Source organism: Cucurbita maxima, unplaced genomic scaffold (assembly GCF_002738345.1).
Source record: "Cucurbita maxima cultivar Rimu unplaced genomic scaffold, Cmax_1.0 Cma_Scf00021, whole genome shotgun sequence".
NCBI lineage: Eukaryota > Viridiplantae > Streptophyta > Magnoliopsida > Cucurbitales > Cucurbitaceae > Cucurbita > Cucurbita maxima.
In genome coordinates this window covers 905,662-921,572 of record NW_019272037.1, presented here as the reverse complement: position 1 = coordinate 921,572, position 15,911 = coordinate 905,662, and the positions used below count along the sequence as shown (strand labels likewise).

The 15,911-nt window shown below is 34.0% G+C and overlaps 3 protein-coding genes and 1 long non-coding RNA gene across 7 annotated transcripts; 1 reads left to right on the top strand and 3 right to left on the bottom strand.

Moving 5' to 3' along the window:
• The first annotated feature begins 685 nt into the window (after positions 1-685).
• LOC111495353 (ADP-ribosylation factor GTPase-activating protein AGD12-like) lies at positions 686-4,174 on the top strand. The gene is made up of 9 exons (XM_023145346.1): positions 686-784; positions 1,158-1,225; positions 1,318-1,399; positions 1,563-1,638; positions 2,154-2,317; positions 2,663-2,801; positions 3,054-3,176; positions 3,414-3,509; positions 3,707-4,174. Exons 2-9 carry the CDS (start codon positions 1,186-1,188, stop codon positions 3,986-3,988), a joined length of 1,002 nt encoding a protein of 333 aa, XP_023001114.1. The 5' UTR covers positions 686-784; positions 1,158-1,185; the 3' UTR covers positions 3,989-4,174.
• Positions 4,175-5,438: 1,264 nt separating this feature from the next.
• On the bottom strand, positions 5,439-6,223 carry LOC111495232. Its single transcript, XM_023145181.1, has one exon. The coding sequence runs from the start codon at positions 6,102-6,104 to the stop codon at positions 5,643-5,645; it is 462 nt and encodes a 153-aa protein (XP_023000949.1). The 5' UTR covers positions 6,105-6,223; the 3' UTR covers positions 5,439-5,642.
• A 3,576-nt stretch (positions 6,224-9,799) lies between these two features.
• On the bottom strand, positions 9,800-10,214 carry LOC111495320. Its single transcript, XR_002720295.1, has 2 exons — positions 10,095-10,214; positions 9,800-9,975 (listed from the first exon to the last, which is right to left on the bottom strand). It is a non-coding gene; the product is annotated as an uncharacterized LOC111495320 (long non-coding RNA).
• Positions 10,215-10,857: 643 nt separating this feature from the next.
• Positions 10,858-15,808, bottom strand: LOC111495318. 4 transcript variants are annotated; one of them, XM_023145298.1, is made up of 7 exons: positions 15,506-15,808; positions 14,558-14,831; positions 13,808-14,459; positions 13,501-13,700; positions 12,717-12,961; positions 12,139-12,299; positions 11,879-12,040 (listed from the first exon to the last, which is right to left on the bottom strand). In XM_023145298.1, exons 2-7 carry the CDS (start codon positions 14,827-14,829, stop codon positions 12,017-12,019), a joined length of 1,554 nt encoding a protein of 517 aa, XP_023001066.1. In that variant the 5' UTR covers positions 14,830-14,831; positions 15,506-15,808; the 3' UTR covers positions 11,879-12,016. The 4 variants fall into 4 exon arrangements, with proteins under 4 accessions (XP_023001063.1, XP_023001064.1, XP_023001065.1 ...); XM_023145295.1 differs by having other exon boundaries at positions 10,858-12,299; XM_023145296.1 differs by having other exon boundaries at positions 10,858-12,299; positions 14,558-14,829; positions 15,525-15,808.
• Positions 15,809-15,911: the final 103 nt, after the last annotated feature.

The following is a 15,911-nucleotide window of genomic DNA, read 5'->3' as shown; positions in this document are numbered from 1 at the left end:
TTAGACTTGAATTGGGTTGAATTTTTAGAAAGCATAGAACTCGAATTGACATTTTTTTGGTTGGGTCAACCCTATCAACCCGAAAATAGGGTTACAACTCAACATATTATTACGAAAATTAATAATCTTTACGTGGTTTTATTTATTAAATGTAAATGTAAAGTGGATAAATAGTATTATATATATATATAATAAAATAAAATAAAAAACAATGTTAGACGAATACGACTCTCCACAATGGTATGATATTGTCGACTTTCAGCATAAACTTTCATAGCTTTGTTTTGGGCTTTACCGAAAGGTCGCATACCAATAAAGATAGTATTCCTTGATTATAAACTCATGATCATTCGTGAGCGGAGGTGGGACTTTCATCCAACAAACCAAAAAATACAGGGCTGAATTGTGAACTTTTATTCAGGTTGCTCGAGTCACCAACTCAACCAAGCTGAAATTTCGATTTTGTCCAAAAAATTTCTCGGATCCAACCCGTGTGCACGCCTAATTTTTGTTCCCATTGAGCAATATGAACGTCTTAATTCAACATCATTGAAAACAAATATTTTAATGCATTTAATTGAATTTGAATCTTGTGGAAAAAAAATTGGATATTTAATGTCATTGAATTTGAATCTTGATATTGAAAAATGGGTAGCTTTAGGGATACGGGATATACGTAGGATGAGCTGTGGACCCCCGCGAAGGACGTTCATCTAATTAAATATGCTTTGGATTCACATCTTTTCGGATGATGAAATTGGAGAGGGAATCTGCATACCGACAGGTTATGATACTTAGATTTGCAGTCACTCTTATCTAAAATTTCTTTGCATAATCAGATCGAATGATCAGATGTGATCCGCCAGTGTTCAAAATTGTTCTATTTCGACTCTGATTTCTTCGCTTTAATCTTTTCTCTTCATTCTGTTTCTGAGGATTTCGTTTCGTTTCCACTGCTGAATCTTTGATTTGCCTGTTTCGTTTTTGCGGCATACAGAAATGATTCGTGCATTTGCTGAACTTGTTTTTCGTTTTTTCTTTAGATGAATACGTTACAATGATTCTATTGCGTAGGCCTGAAATCCATTTTCTGAAAGAATTGTTTTCTTTTGGTGTCTCTGTTCTCTTAATTGCGCCCTACATTCCCGTTTCTTCAGGCTTCAATCCCTAATATCTAAGGGGAGAATGAGTAATTTATCAGCGGATTTCAGGAGGCATGAATCAGGTATGCATACTGAAGCCTGTGTGGGTTCGTTTAGACAGCAGATTTGTGCATGCATGTTTCAGGAACTTTATGGCTTGAACTTCCTTGTGCAGCTAAAAGTAGATTGAAAGATTTATTGCTTCAGAAAGATAATCAAGTTTGTGCAGATTGTGGTGCCCCAGATCCTAAATGGGCGTAAGTTTCTGGAATTTCATACTTAAAGGATTAGGAGGATCTTTTTGATTGTGGTTAAAAGATAATCAAATTTGTGCAGATTGTGATGAATTTGCTTCTATGTATTTATTTCCTATTTGTATGAACATCTGAGGAAGTATGATGTATGTCACTGCCTTTGCAGCTCTGCAAATATTGGTGTGTTTATATGCTTAAAATGTAGTGGCGTGCACAGAAGCCTTGGAACACACATATCAAAGGTATTGCTCACCTTTCCGATGACAAAGATTACGGTTTGCATCTATTTTTACTTTGCATATGTCACTGGTTAAGTATTATAACTACTTTTGAGTTGTCCATGTTGTATTACTAGAAGTGCTTTACTAATTGAGTTGGCTCTGAAGCATTCTTATGTGTTCTCTAATTATGCTAAAAGTTCGTTGTTGTACTGAAAAAATAAATGTGATTTACGAAAGGGAAAAGAAACTGGTGTCATGTATTCTTGCAGCATATATGGTGCCGAACATGACACATCATTTTTGCACTTGGTTGCTTTTTCACAAATCAGTTGGTCAATGATGTACTTGTTTGGATATTTGATATTTAAAAAAGAAAGGGAAAATTAGAGGGTTTTACTTCCTTCTCGTATTAGAAAACTTTGCTTGAACTTAGAATGTCTACCGTTTTATGTTTTGAACTCCATATCCTTTTGTTTCTGCGTTGTGATGGCTAAAGAAAAGTTGTAGTTCTGAGGACATTATTGGTTTTGGTTCAGGTTTTGTCAATAACATTGGATGAATGGTCTGATGATGAGATTGATGCAATGATAGAGGTTGGAGGAAATGGTTCTGCTAATGCAATATATGAGGCCTTTATCCCTGTTGGATATACAAAGCCTGGACCAAGTGCCAGCCATGAGGATCGTTCAAAGTTCATTCGGTAAGACCCTGACTAGCACTTATTTAGCCTGGAATTGAATGCTTTACATCCACCCTAAGGTAGTTGTCACATTTACATTTTTGGTCACTGAGAAGCTTTCGTGTGTTCGTGAATCAAAATTGATAACTAGTAACTGGTCTGTTGTTTCTTTGGCCATTTCAGCCATACATTATAACCTCTATGTAATTTTGGTCATCTTAAACTATTTGTGCTTATTTAAGATGCCATTTTCTTTATCATCAGTAGCAATAAATGTTTAGTAAGAAAATTCGGGTCTTGGATGGATAACGAACTCTGTTTTTAATCTCTTTAAAGCAGTAATCTAATAATCAATATTTCACGTAGGTCTAAGTATGAACTTCAAGAATTTTTAAAACCGAGCTTGCGAATTGTATCCAATAACTCCTCAAAGGAACCTGGGGAGTCAAGTTATTTTGAAGAGATTGTTGATAGCTTTCGAAGCTCAAATTCTTCAAAGAAATCAGTAAGTTCAATTGTGTCTTGCATATTACTACATGATTGAATCTTTGAAGCTGTTTCAACCTTAGCAGAGTTATCGATTTTGAATAATATGTTAGTAAAATTCCTCCATGCTCACTGCAAAACATTCTGCTTGAAAACATTATTGATTATTCAAAATCTGGAAATGATTTCTAGTTGGGGACTCTTCTAGTACGCTTAACGTCTATTGATTGTAAACTGATTAACTCTCAACTCTTTCTGCTTTTGAGGTTAGCCACAAGAAGGCATGGTTGAATTTATGGGATTACTGAAAGTCAAGGTGATTAAAGGCACAAACTTAGCCGTGAGAGATATGAAGTCCAGTGATCCTTTCATTACCTTGACTCTTGGGCAACAGGTCAGTCGTAACTCTCATATTTTCGAAGGTGCATGCTTGCACATTTTCTTAATTGGACTGTTGCAAAGTAAAGGAAGCTGTGAAAATAGTAAGCATTCCGAGTGTGCGTACACCGAACCTGTTAAAATGCTCAAGGATAGAAGGTGGATTGGATTTTGGCAAAGTAAAAGAAGTAATGAAAATAGTAAACTTGTTGATATTGAAACTGATAATGACAATTGGTTTTGTTGCTGATAGACTGCTAAAACAACAGTGATAAAGAGCAACTTGAATCCAGTTTGGAACGAGGAACTCATGTTGTCGGTTCCTCAGGAATACGGACCCTTGAAGTTGGTAAGTTTTTGCAGATTGTTACCGGTAGATGCACAATCTAATAGAGGATCCAATTTTAGATCTCGCTTTTATATAGTATTTTAGAAGTGTTATGCATTTGATTCAACCTACTGAATATGTGCAATGAATTTGAGCTTATTTTGTTAAGAAATAAGTGTATACTCATTTTTATTCCTTCACTTAATGGTGCATTACAGCAAGTGTTCGATCACGACATAATTTCAGCAAATGACTTAATGGGGGAAGTAGAAATCGACCTCCAGCCGATGATAACATCAGCAATGGCATTTGGAGATGCTAAAATGTTTGAGAATATGCAGATAGGAAAATGGTTGAAGTCAGATGACAATGCCCTGATCGACGACAGTGCTGTCGTCATCGTCGACGGGATGGTGAAACAAGAGATGTCACTCAAGCTCCAAAATGTAGAATCAGGTGAATTGTACTTAGAACTCGAGTGGATGCCTCTTGATCAGTAGTCACATAAAATGTGGTTTTCATTTTGTTATTGCTTATGTAATAGTATGGCCTAAGTTTCTACGTTGCTACTAAAAAGGGGTTATTGATAATGAAATGTTGTAAAAAATTTGAACCTTCTTTGCATGTATGATCAAACTAGGAAGCTTTTCTATGGTTTTGTTTGATAAAAGTATTGATTTGCGTCACGTTCGAACATTTTGCATCGAAAATATTTCGAATTAATTTCAGTTGACTCTAGCTTACTCATTTAAACTTTTCTTTTTCTAGCTTACTCTTTTAAACTTTTCTTTTATAGAAATTAAACGTTTCATTTATGATATGAAATATTACATATGAAAAAACTCTATACAATACTAGATGTGATTTGTAGCTTTTTTTTTTTTAATTTTTTAATCGCGTTTAATTTTTTAATCGCGTTAGTTAAAATGGTAAACCCTAAACCCTAAATTTAAATAAAGATTTTTTTTATTATTATTAAAATAAGTTGTTTTTTAAGATCAATTTCATGCTATATTTTAAGATCAATTTCATGCTATATTTAATGTTTGACTCATAATTAAGACAACAAAAGCGAAATTAAAATTAAAAAAAAAATGCTGCTAATAATAAGTTCAAGGACCAAATTGCAGCAATTATGGAGATGGGGACAATTATGGAAATTGGAATCTTCAATCTAATCTTCATGCCAATTAAGTACGTGTAATTAAAATTTTATAACTTCTAAATAATACTTTTATTAAAAATTGAGTTAAATATTTATAAAAACAAATAAATGAAATAATCTATCTATTAAGGTTATTAGAACTAAAAATATAAAATAAAAGTTTAGTCTTCAAATTAAAAAAAAAAAAAAATTGATGTCTTTGAATTTATATATAATAAATTTCTAAATTTTTAATTTTATATCTCATATATTTTTACACTTTCTCTTTTAAATTTAAAAATAAAAGTTTAGAAGTTTTATTATATATGAAATCAAATTTTATTAAAATTTTAAATTCATTTGAAATCTATTAAATATAAAATTAAAATTTTAAAACCTAGTTTATTAGATAAAAAAAATAAAATTAAAAATTTAATTGATATTAATTTTAATTAATTAACTAGCTCAAAGGAAATAATGGTAGCTTACATTGTCATTCATAAATACATCTAATTATTTTAGGCGTAGCCAACAAAAGTTCACTTGAATCGAGGAGCAACCTGCCCCTTGTCTCTCTCTGCCATACCTCAAATGAAAGCTCAAATTTCAAAGACTGAAGAATATGATCTGATGGCGAAAAGAGAGAGATGAAATGTAAGCTCAAATTTCTAAGACCGAAGAATATGATATGATGTCGAAAAGAGAGAGAGAGATGGATACTGTTCTCTCGCTCTCTTTGTTGTCTTACTTCTTGTGAACACTACAAAATCCACTGCTCTCTAATGTTTTTTCTTCCTCGAAACAAATTAATTAAATACTCAATATCTCAATAAATGGAATCCATAAATCATCCACAGTTCAACAATCTGATATCGAATTCGAAGATCTGTCTAAAATTACACTAACACAGGAACTCTCAACTCAAACATATCAGAGGAAAAATCAAAGGAACAAAAAATAAGATCAGCGACCAGATCTCAGAGCTATGTACATGCAAATTCGTCTTCAAATCACTTGTTAGCAATAATGTTAGTAGTTTCAGAGACAGAGAGCGAGGACGACGATCTATTCTGTTTCCTGAACTTGAAGACGTAAATAAAAGCAGAAGCAATCAGCAAAGAAACGCCTATAACTCCACATACCAGACTCGCCACAAGCAATGCGCCGCGAATGTGGTCTCCGCTGCCTCCATCGGCAGCGGCTTCAGACCGGTCACGGTGGCTACGATTCCACCACTGCGACGGCAGGCTAGTGTTCATCGCCTTCGGAAGTGCGACATCGGAAGAAGACCAGGAGTTTCCTTTGAAGAAAGATTGCATATCCGGCGAGGAGTTTTCAATAGCGCCAGGGTTTTGGTACTCCAAGCCGTGCTCCGATGGACGCAGGTCCCTAGCATTTGAGCCTCCGGCAAGAAAAATGACGGCAAGCGAGCAATAGATAGCGGCGAATGCAGCAATCTCCGAGGAAATCATCGTTTTATGGTATGTGGTGGTGTTGCGATTGATTTTATCTGAGAGAGTGAGGAAAGCGGAGCAATGGCGCTGCTGCTTTTATACGGAAGAGCAAAGCGAAACGACGTCGGATTGAAGGAATAGCTTTTCCCTTTGTCGAGTTGTGTTGGAGATAGCGGAAATTGTGGCCGAAAACGGCTTCTGCAGAAAGACGACCGCGGTAAAAATAATTAAACTACGGTTAAAACTTAACTCATCCTATTTTAATTAAATTATTTTTTAAAATCTTAAAATTAATCCATGCTCTTAGTTTATTATTAAAAATAAATTATAGTTAATAATAAAAATAATTTATAATTAAAAAGAAAAGTCGTGCTATCAATTTTCTGAGAATAAAAAAAAATAAAGGTGTTGACAAAAGCTAATTACTATTTTAGAATTTAGAGAGAAAAATAAAAAGTAAATTAATATTTTTATAAATAAATAAATAAATAAATAAAGGAAAGCCGCCGCTGGATTCGTTGTCTGGAATTGGGCCGTAAAAAAGAGGCTCGTGAAGGCGACTGTAGCTCCGTGATTAGGGCTGAACCATTTTTTGTAATTAAATAAATTTTAAAATTAAAATCAATAATTACGGGAAACCCATAATTTATCCGACCCTTCTATTTTGGCCCCACCATAATTTCTCTCTTTTTTTTTTTTTTTTTCTATTTTCTTGTAATATTTTCTATTTCGTCCTTCTACTTTTTAAAATTAATATTTTAGTCCTTAAATTTTAATTTTAATTTTTATTTGATTTTCGCAAGTTTAAAAAAAGTGAGATGATGAAACTTTACCATCTGAATTTGATTTTTAATTAATTTTTAAAGTTTGAAATTAATTTCTAAATGGTTTTTTAAATCGTCTTAATTACTTAATTACTTAAAAACGGATGATGTCATAATTATTATGTATTTTATAATGACTTGAACGTTTATATATATATATATATATATATATATTTTTTGACATTTTTTTTTTAATTTTTTATACTCGAACGAGACCGCTTCAAAAACCCATTTTAAAATTTTGAACCATTTTTTTTTAGATCTAACTTATAATTATAAATAAAATATTTATAGAAATCTAAACCGTTTGAATACAAAGACCCCTACATCGTGGAAATGCATTTTAATAGAATTTTAGCTTTAGTTGATCGTGACCAAGAAATCACTGTTTCACTTAGTGGGTCGGAATGTCAGACAACTTAATTTATTGTGTCAATTATCGGTGAAGGATGCTCGTTGTAGTAATTTTTTACAAATATCTTAATAAGAAATTAATAATTGAATGCTATGTCCTTTTGCTCATAGGTAATTGTAATTCAATAATATATTTGGTACTATACATCCTTTTTCTTCTTTTAATTTGGGCCCTCAATTTATTTTTGTGTGAAAAAAAAAATAAAAATAAATAATGTTAGTTCACTTTAGGGTGCAATTATAAAGATTTAATTATAAACCTGAAATAAAAAAAATAAAATAAATGTTAATGAATTATCTGTTTCGATAATCGATATATTTTGAAAATATCTATTTTAATTTGAATATTTTGAAAAAAAAATATTCTTGACCGTTGTTGCTATTATACTTTTAACGAATTGACGAGATATAACTAATACGGGAAGATGAGATATAGTTAAAAGGTACGTAAATTGGAAAATATTTGTATACTTGTTGGTTAAGCAAGAACATCCACCATCATTAAATGGTTGACAAGTGAGAGAATAATGTAGAAAGAGACGAAGTATATATTATTTTTTAAAAATAAATAAATAAATAAGTGTCAAATTTCTAGTGGTGGTTAGAAGGAAAATTTAGTAAAATATTAATTTAATTGGTAGATAATTATTAAAACAAAAATATCATTAATTTTAAGACTAAAGATATAAATAAATAAATATCTTAAGAGTTATATATATATATATATATATATATATATATATTAATTAGGCATGTTGTATTTTTAACTATAAAATATATGTGAATTGTTAATGAAATTCAAATAAAATAATATTAAAATATGTATTTTAGCTTTTAAAAATGTTTTTATTTTGAATATATCTATAGAAAGTAGATAAAAGGTCACGAAAAAAAGATTCATATATCAATTAAAAGTTCAAACTAATAATCATATTTATTTGAATCATAAAATTAATTTACAGTTTTTTTAATGATTTATAACTATTTTCACTTGAATTTTTTTAGATTAATTATTAATTTTTTAAAAAAGTTTTATATAATATAATTATTAGTTTGAGATTTTAATTGGTTTGGGTGTGAATTGATTTTTTAATTTTTTTAATATATTTTTTTAAGATAGGTTTAAAATCATAATCTGAGTTTTAAAAAGGCTTTTTTTTTTCAATTTTATTTTAAAAAATTAAACGAATAAAAATTACTTCCATCCACGTGTTTCTTTCCTTCTTTCTTTTATCATCCACTTTTTAAAATATTTTCAAAATCCAAATAGATTATTTTATTGCAAAAATAATTATGGAAATATTATTTTCAACCTTAATTTTTTTAAAAAAATAACAAACATATATCATAAATAATTATGAACTCAAGTTGTTAATAATTACTCACTTTTTCTGAACTGTAAAAAAGGTTGAATATAAGGACATTGAATTGACCACCATAGTCGACAAGTCGATAAGAGAAGAGATGTAAAAGTAACGCGTTCCTGTATTTGCCGACAAATCGAATTCCCTTTTCTTTAGAATGAAGGCAATCTTGTTGGTCTTTAGCTTTTGAAAGAAACCAAATCCAAAACACTATTTTCCCTTCAATCATTATTACATCTATTTATGAATAGCTGCTATTGGTATCTCCCTTTTTTTTCTCTTTATACTTTTCAAATACCTAATTTTTTCGAGTTTGAAAATTGATCTTTCGGATCCCTACTAAAATGTTTGGTTTAATGTGATCTTGTAGCTGTTCTCTTAAGTTTCGATAAATTTAAGATCAAAATTATAACACTTGTTTAAATTACTTTCTTTAGGGTCTCGTTCCCTGAGTTCAAGAGTATACACTCTCCTATCGTATGGTTCCGTCCCTAGCATCAAAACTAGCTTCTTTCTTCAGGTAAGGAGGTCTCTCCGACTTGTTAGTTTGTTGCTATCACCTATACAAATGAAGAGATGAGGGGCTAGAGATCTGATCTCATCAAATTTCACCAAATCGTGTGAAAGGGAAGGGATGGCTACTAGCCTATTCTTCCAGCATTAGAGTGATACATAACCTTTTTTTTTAAACAAAGAGATGAATAGATAGAACCATGATACATTTCAACACCCCGTAAAGAATTAGACTCCCATGAATTCTCTTTTTCCTTCAAGTAAATGGTACCCTAATTTATGAGATGAAGATGGACTTCCTATTCGATAGATCTGATCTCATCAAACTTCACTAAGCCTTCACTAAGCCATGTGAAGGGGAAGGCAAGGATGGCGACCGCCCCTCTCTTGACGCCTATTTGTTCTTTGAGCTCCCGCCTTAAAAGTGAATTAATATTGAGTAAGAATTATATTATTTGAAAAGGGTAAATTTCTTTTTCCCGCATAATTTATGAGATGACGAAAGACTGAGTATCCACATATTTCTCTATTACATTTCAAGTTGCAAGGGTCATGAGTGCTCTGTTGAAGAAAAAGGGCTAAGAATTGAAAGGAGAGAGAGGCAAGAGTAGCAAAGAATCAATTTCATTAGTAAAGGATCAAGAAACCAAACAAAAATTTGAAGGTTAAGAATCATATTGTACTGTACATTACCAGATGAGGAGAGACACAGCAGACAAATTCATGATTCAGTACCAATCTCCAGTGTATTGATCCTCTGGTCCATTGTCAGCCCTTCATTTAATTTAAGAAAAAATCCAGAATCCACTAGATTTAATAAGAAAAATAACAGACACATAAGCCAGTGATCTCAGAAGGATTTTGAATCAATAGCCTTTTGCAAATTACATTACCTCTGTGCCGTTTAACTTTGGTTGCTTAGTTTCTAAATCCATTACTAGTAGATATTATTCGCCTCGGTCCGTTGGAGTATCGTCGTCAGTCTCACGATTTTAAAACACATTTACTAGGAAGAGATTTCTATACTTTTATAAAGGAGGTTTTGTTCTCCTCTCCAACCGATGTGAGATATCACAATCCACCTATCTTGGGAGTCAGCGTCCGTCGTCTAGCTCTAATACAATTTGTAATGACTCAAACCCACCGCTAGTAGATAATGTCCGTTATCTATCGTCGTCAGCCTCACGGTTTTAAAACGCGTCTACTAAAGAGATGTTTCCACACCCGTATAAAGAATGGTTCATTCTTCTCTCTGACCGCTGTGGGATATCACATCTACTATACAAGACTTGGTTGATAACAAACATACTAGAGGCTCAGGGGCTCCGGGCAAATCAACAAATCTGGTTGTAACATCAGTTTGATCAGGTAGAATTGAACAAGCAGAGCCTTCGCGTTGAAATTCTGCCTGCTTTCTATTCAATCAACCATTTACAATATAACTCAAGAACAGTGAGAACGCTTCATCTGTCTCAATGAAATGGCATTAACACCTTCACTGATGGATATCTCAGTCTGCCTAAAGACAAGGTTAACTTACTTGAATCTTTTAGCAGAAACCAACCATACGTTCACACGACAGGAATCAAATTTGCTTATCCACATCTCTCCTAAACTCAACCACATGATATCTAATTTCATTTGTAAGTGGCTCTCTGTGCAATGGTACTTTATTTGTAAAGTCAGTATACAAAAATTCATATTCATGTAGGAACATCCAGCAAGTTGAGTATCCCAGGCAGCGATGATCAGACACTACCCAGACACGCAGAAAGAATCTCGTGCTTTCATATTCCGAGTTTAAAGTAGAAAAACATCATATCTGGCAGGTGGATCTACTTCTATCTGTTCTTGATGATGAGCCTGATTGTCTACAAATTTATTTAAATTACAGATGGTACTGTAACTGGAAGGTAGATTTTCGTACTCCATATCAGTTGGTACTATATTTTTACTTTGTCGGAAGGAATTGCTACCTACAACCTCTTCAACAGAATTTAGAGGAGGTGGTGATATGTAGATCGATGCCGTATTGATATCCATCAGGAGGAAGTCTCCAGTTCATGTGAAATGTAGGTTTCAGAAAAAGGAACCGAGGTTACAAGAGTAAGTGGAGTTGGGCGGGCAACTCTGCAGAGCCTCATTCATATCTCGAGGAGTGCGTTAGTCTTTCCACTAAGGGACAAGTCAGTGTACTTTAGGAAGCTGGTGAGTACCCGATGTACAAGGGAATTCTTCCCCAGGAGTTTTACCACCCACACGGTTTCCAGTCACAGTTAAATCAACGAGCTCACTACTAGCATTATCAGTAATATTATTAGAAGCTTCCTGTCCAGAGGCAGAGTCAATCTCGTGCTGATTCGACTCGGACTTGTCCCTAAGTACATTATCCCTCAGAAATTGTGCGTCTTCAGTAGATATTTCCCTATCAGTTCGACATTCCAGGGTTTTTATCATATGGTCCCGGAAAGAACTCCTAGACTCTAGGTTGCTTTCCATACGGATTAGTGCATTCAACTTCTTCTGGACAGACATTGCAAGGGATACAGCATGATCACGTATTAAAGAATCATGAGGTGGACAACGCAGCATGTCAATCAAGGCCTTCTGGTACTGCAATAAGCTCACTGATGGTCTTGTAGTCCCTTTTTTACGGCATATGTTAATAACTTTGCACATATGCTCACATAGATTACCCATTTCTGCCCATCGACAATCACAAAGACCAAACTGTGAACCCGGATTCCAGACAACAAGTTTCCTGTCTCGAGTAATTTGTTCGGTAACTTTTGCAGTACTACCTTCAAGAATAACATCAGAGTCTGGAATTCTCAATGCTCTGCGCCAATATGTCAAACCACACATCCACTCATCTTTCCAATACCGAGAAAAACTATTCTTCTCTGAGTACTCATCAAGCCAAAAGTAAGAATGTACCTTTGTACTCAGCTTGCCGACCAACCAGTCTGTACGCTGATAAACAGCAATATCTTTCTCATTCAGCAATCTGAGCTTCAACTGGTTGTGGTAAAGCTCCATTGCAGCACACGTTTCGAGGCTGGTCAGTGGGAGGTTTTTCAGTGCAGTAGTCCACATCCCTAAGACCAAAAAGAAAATTCAGACAATGAGAATTCCAATGTGCTCCTAGCCACCATGGTCTAAAATTCACAATTTACAAACTAACTCCTGCAATACATTCGTCTCTAGATCGATCATCAATACTTTCTTCAAATAGAAAAGAACGAAAAGAACAAAATCCATGTGCTTTGAAATAGTGCTCATGAACAGTGCACTATGACTAAATTAAAATACAAGGGAAATGTGAAAATGCTCAAATTAATAATCAATTTGTGGTCGTCAAAAAGATCTTTGATGACAAAATTATGCAGATATCTCATGAGAAAATGATCACAACAATATCCAACAAGAATGATAAATTGGAAGGAAACCTCTTTTTCTATAAAAAAAAAAAAAAAAAGAAAAAACTCGAGATTAGAGAACAGATAGATATAGACCTAGTCTCGGACACCAGGTTGCCTTAAAGTAGTCAATAAAATCTGGATCATCAATTTGATGTTTAATCAGCTGTTCAAATGAATCCACGTTTTCATCACCTTGGCAAACTCTGTCCACTGCTTGCCCAAGTTGTCTTAATATCTCAGCTTGCTTATCAATTTCTGCACATTTCTTCAATATGTTTTTATGCCATGCATGGCGGACACGCCAAAAGCTTAATAAAACAGAACACTGAAATATCTCCCTGAACAAAATCAAGGGAACACTCTCAAACACCTGACGGTGACATACTTGAATGGAAATAGAAGCAATCTTAAATGCTTCATACTGAAAAGTAGTGAAACTTTCAATCATGTATAATAGCTTGATTTGCATTAATTAAAGCTTTCACACTCACCAATAAAAACAATTTGATCGAATTAATCAATTGAACCTAAAAACACTTTCGAGGTGCAGGAATTTGAACATAAAAATATTTAGAAGCCACTCCTATTGAGAATCATGAGAAAGATCAATTGCAGCTCTTTAAGTGGATTTATCAATGGTGTGCATTGTTTTTATATCCATCAAACAGTTCAGAAAGAGAAGTCACCACATTCTTCTCATAAGTCATAAACAACAAAACTGTAACAAGACAGTATGAATCTATAAGCATCTCTAACTAAGACAACAAGACAAAAGGAAGAAAAAATTTAGCCTAAATTTATAATCATTCTTGAACTATTAAGCAGGTTATCTTTTGATTCTATGAGCCCAATGAACAGAAGAAAGAAATAGAGCAACCTTATTGTTGGTACATCAGCAAGAGGATCATCCACAACAAAGCCAGCCAACTTCCATGACGGATCTTTGGTTTGAACTCTACTATGAAGAGCCCTCATCCACCTATGGGTATCCCCACTAGCAAATCTCGGTGATATAATCCAGGCTACTGGAATTGCGTAGTAGTCTAAATTGAATACTACCAGACTGTGAACTGGAAACTAGACAAAAATGCAGGAAATGCATAATTAGCCTCATCTGACATTGAATTGGATCTTATAATTTAATAAGTTTGAAAGAACTAGGATACAAGAATTGACTGATATACCTTCAACTTGTTTGTTCCAAACCTGGAATCTGATGCAAGTAGGCCACGATTGCCAAATCGTATCATTTGTTGCAATTGCCACTCCGTTTGAATTCCCAAAGTAAAGTTGTTCATATCAGTAAAATCTTCATAAAAGAAAACATTGCTTCGATGGCCTTCAACCCACATGTTGATGCTTACTGCATCATCTTCATCAAGTTCATGAGTGGAACGCCTGATGCTTCTCTCCTGTCTTCTTACGTACCTATGGGTTAAAAGGTCATCACGGTTGGATGGACCACCCTGTTTCTCCACCAATTCATTATGTCTCTGCATAATGGTCTCCACAGAAACACCAACATATAGAAGCGACAATACACGTAGGCGAAGATCTTCAGAGATGTATGGTGCAAACATAGCACGAGTACCCTCAGCCTTCTTGTCTTGAGGACCATGGCATGGCAACCCTGTCTTATCAACATGCTTATCTTCATTATATAAGATCAGTGCAATAGACGGTTCAGCCATTAAGCGTTTGACAATAAAGTGGCAGGTGCAACCCCTCTTAGTGTTTGGCCGCCCAGCACTTTTCTTCTTCGGTACATAAGTATTTCTGCTGGGTCGTATGTCTCCCCCCATCCTATGATCATCAGGACCAAATGAACACCAATACCTATATATTCATTAACATAACTAAACTTTTTAAATTTGAAGAAACAGCAAAAAGAGCTAGCTGAAAACATCCATACATAATATACATATGGGACTTACAAAATGTATTCCAACACACCATCAACCTTTGCCTTGAACGGTGCTTCCAATGCTCGACGTCGCCTTGTTTCAACATAAAATCTGGTTGGACATTCTTTATTTGAAGATTCACCGCGAACGAAATCATCAACTCTAGCAAAAGGGATTACAGCAACTCTATCCATGTTGTTACGCCATCCTTCTACCTTTGACCACACAAGATCAGAAGATGAAAATTCCAAGGTCGGAGGATTCTGTACTGGAAGAGAAAAAATCTCGTCCCATCTGGCCATCTAAAAATGAGACAAAGAAATTGCATGAGTCAATAATTTAAGAAGCGGGACATGAAACACATGTTAAACGACCCACATTTATAAGAAACCAAAAACAAAGTCTCTCTCAGCACAACAAATCAACATAAAAAAAATCCAAATCAAGCAAGAAACCGTCGGCAGGCACAGAGATATACATTATCTAATCAACTTATTAACGCATTGCAAAATCGCAATCAAATTACCAAAATCCAAATGTCAGAAAAAATGAACATAATCTTGTATCCCTCTCTTCTTGTTAACTCTGCACTGGATATTACAACTTACCCATTTATACGAAAAACAATAAGAACGTCAGATTTTATTGAACAGGGGGAAGAATCATAAAGCAGAAACATCTGAGAACCCAGAATCCTTTATCATTTTCTTTAAAGATTTAAAAAAAAAAAAAAAATCGAAGAGGGAAAGGAAGCTAATCTACAGAAGAAAAAGAAGCACCACGGACTTAGCGTTATCTGCAGACCCGAATTTAACCGACCTGTAAGCAAGCAGAGATAGAAGACAACAAAAATGAAGATTCTACGCAGACAAAAAGAAACAATCCAAATTTAGAAAAGAAAAACAGTTCATCACTACAAAGGACCTACTACGCAACTAATTGCAATTAAACGAACTCAAAGTACAATGAAAAGACCTCCGCAACTTCATGTGTATACCTCGTTGCACACTTCACCGGACGAATGAAACTCGCCCTATGTAGCCATCCTTCCCACTCAATATACGTCGGCGAACACAATTTACTGTTCTCCGACTACCGGAAAACCAAACAGGATTCCTGAAATAGTCGTGGAAATCGAGATTGATGTCGGATATAATCCGGGAGAATGGTGTAGGCGAAGAGCTTAAAGCTTTGGTTCTCAGCGAGAGACGAAGGGAACAGAGAAGAAACAGCCACCGGAGGCGGTGAGGCTAGAGAAGGTCATCCAACCCAATGCCAATTATTAAAAAATAAAAATAAATAAATCATAAATCATAAGTTTAAGTCAAATACCAAAAAAAAAAAAAAAATATATATATATATATATATATATATATATATATAT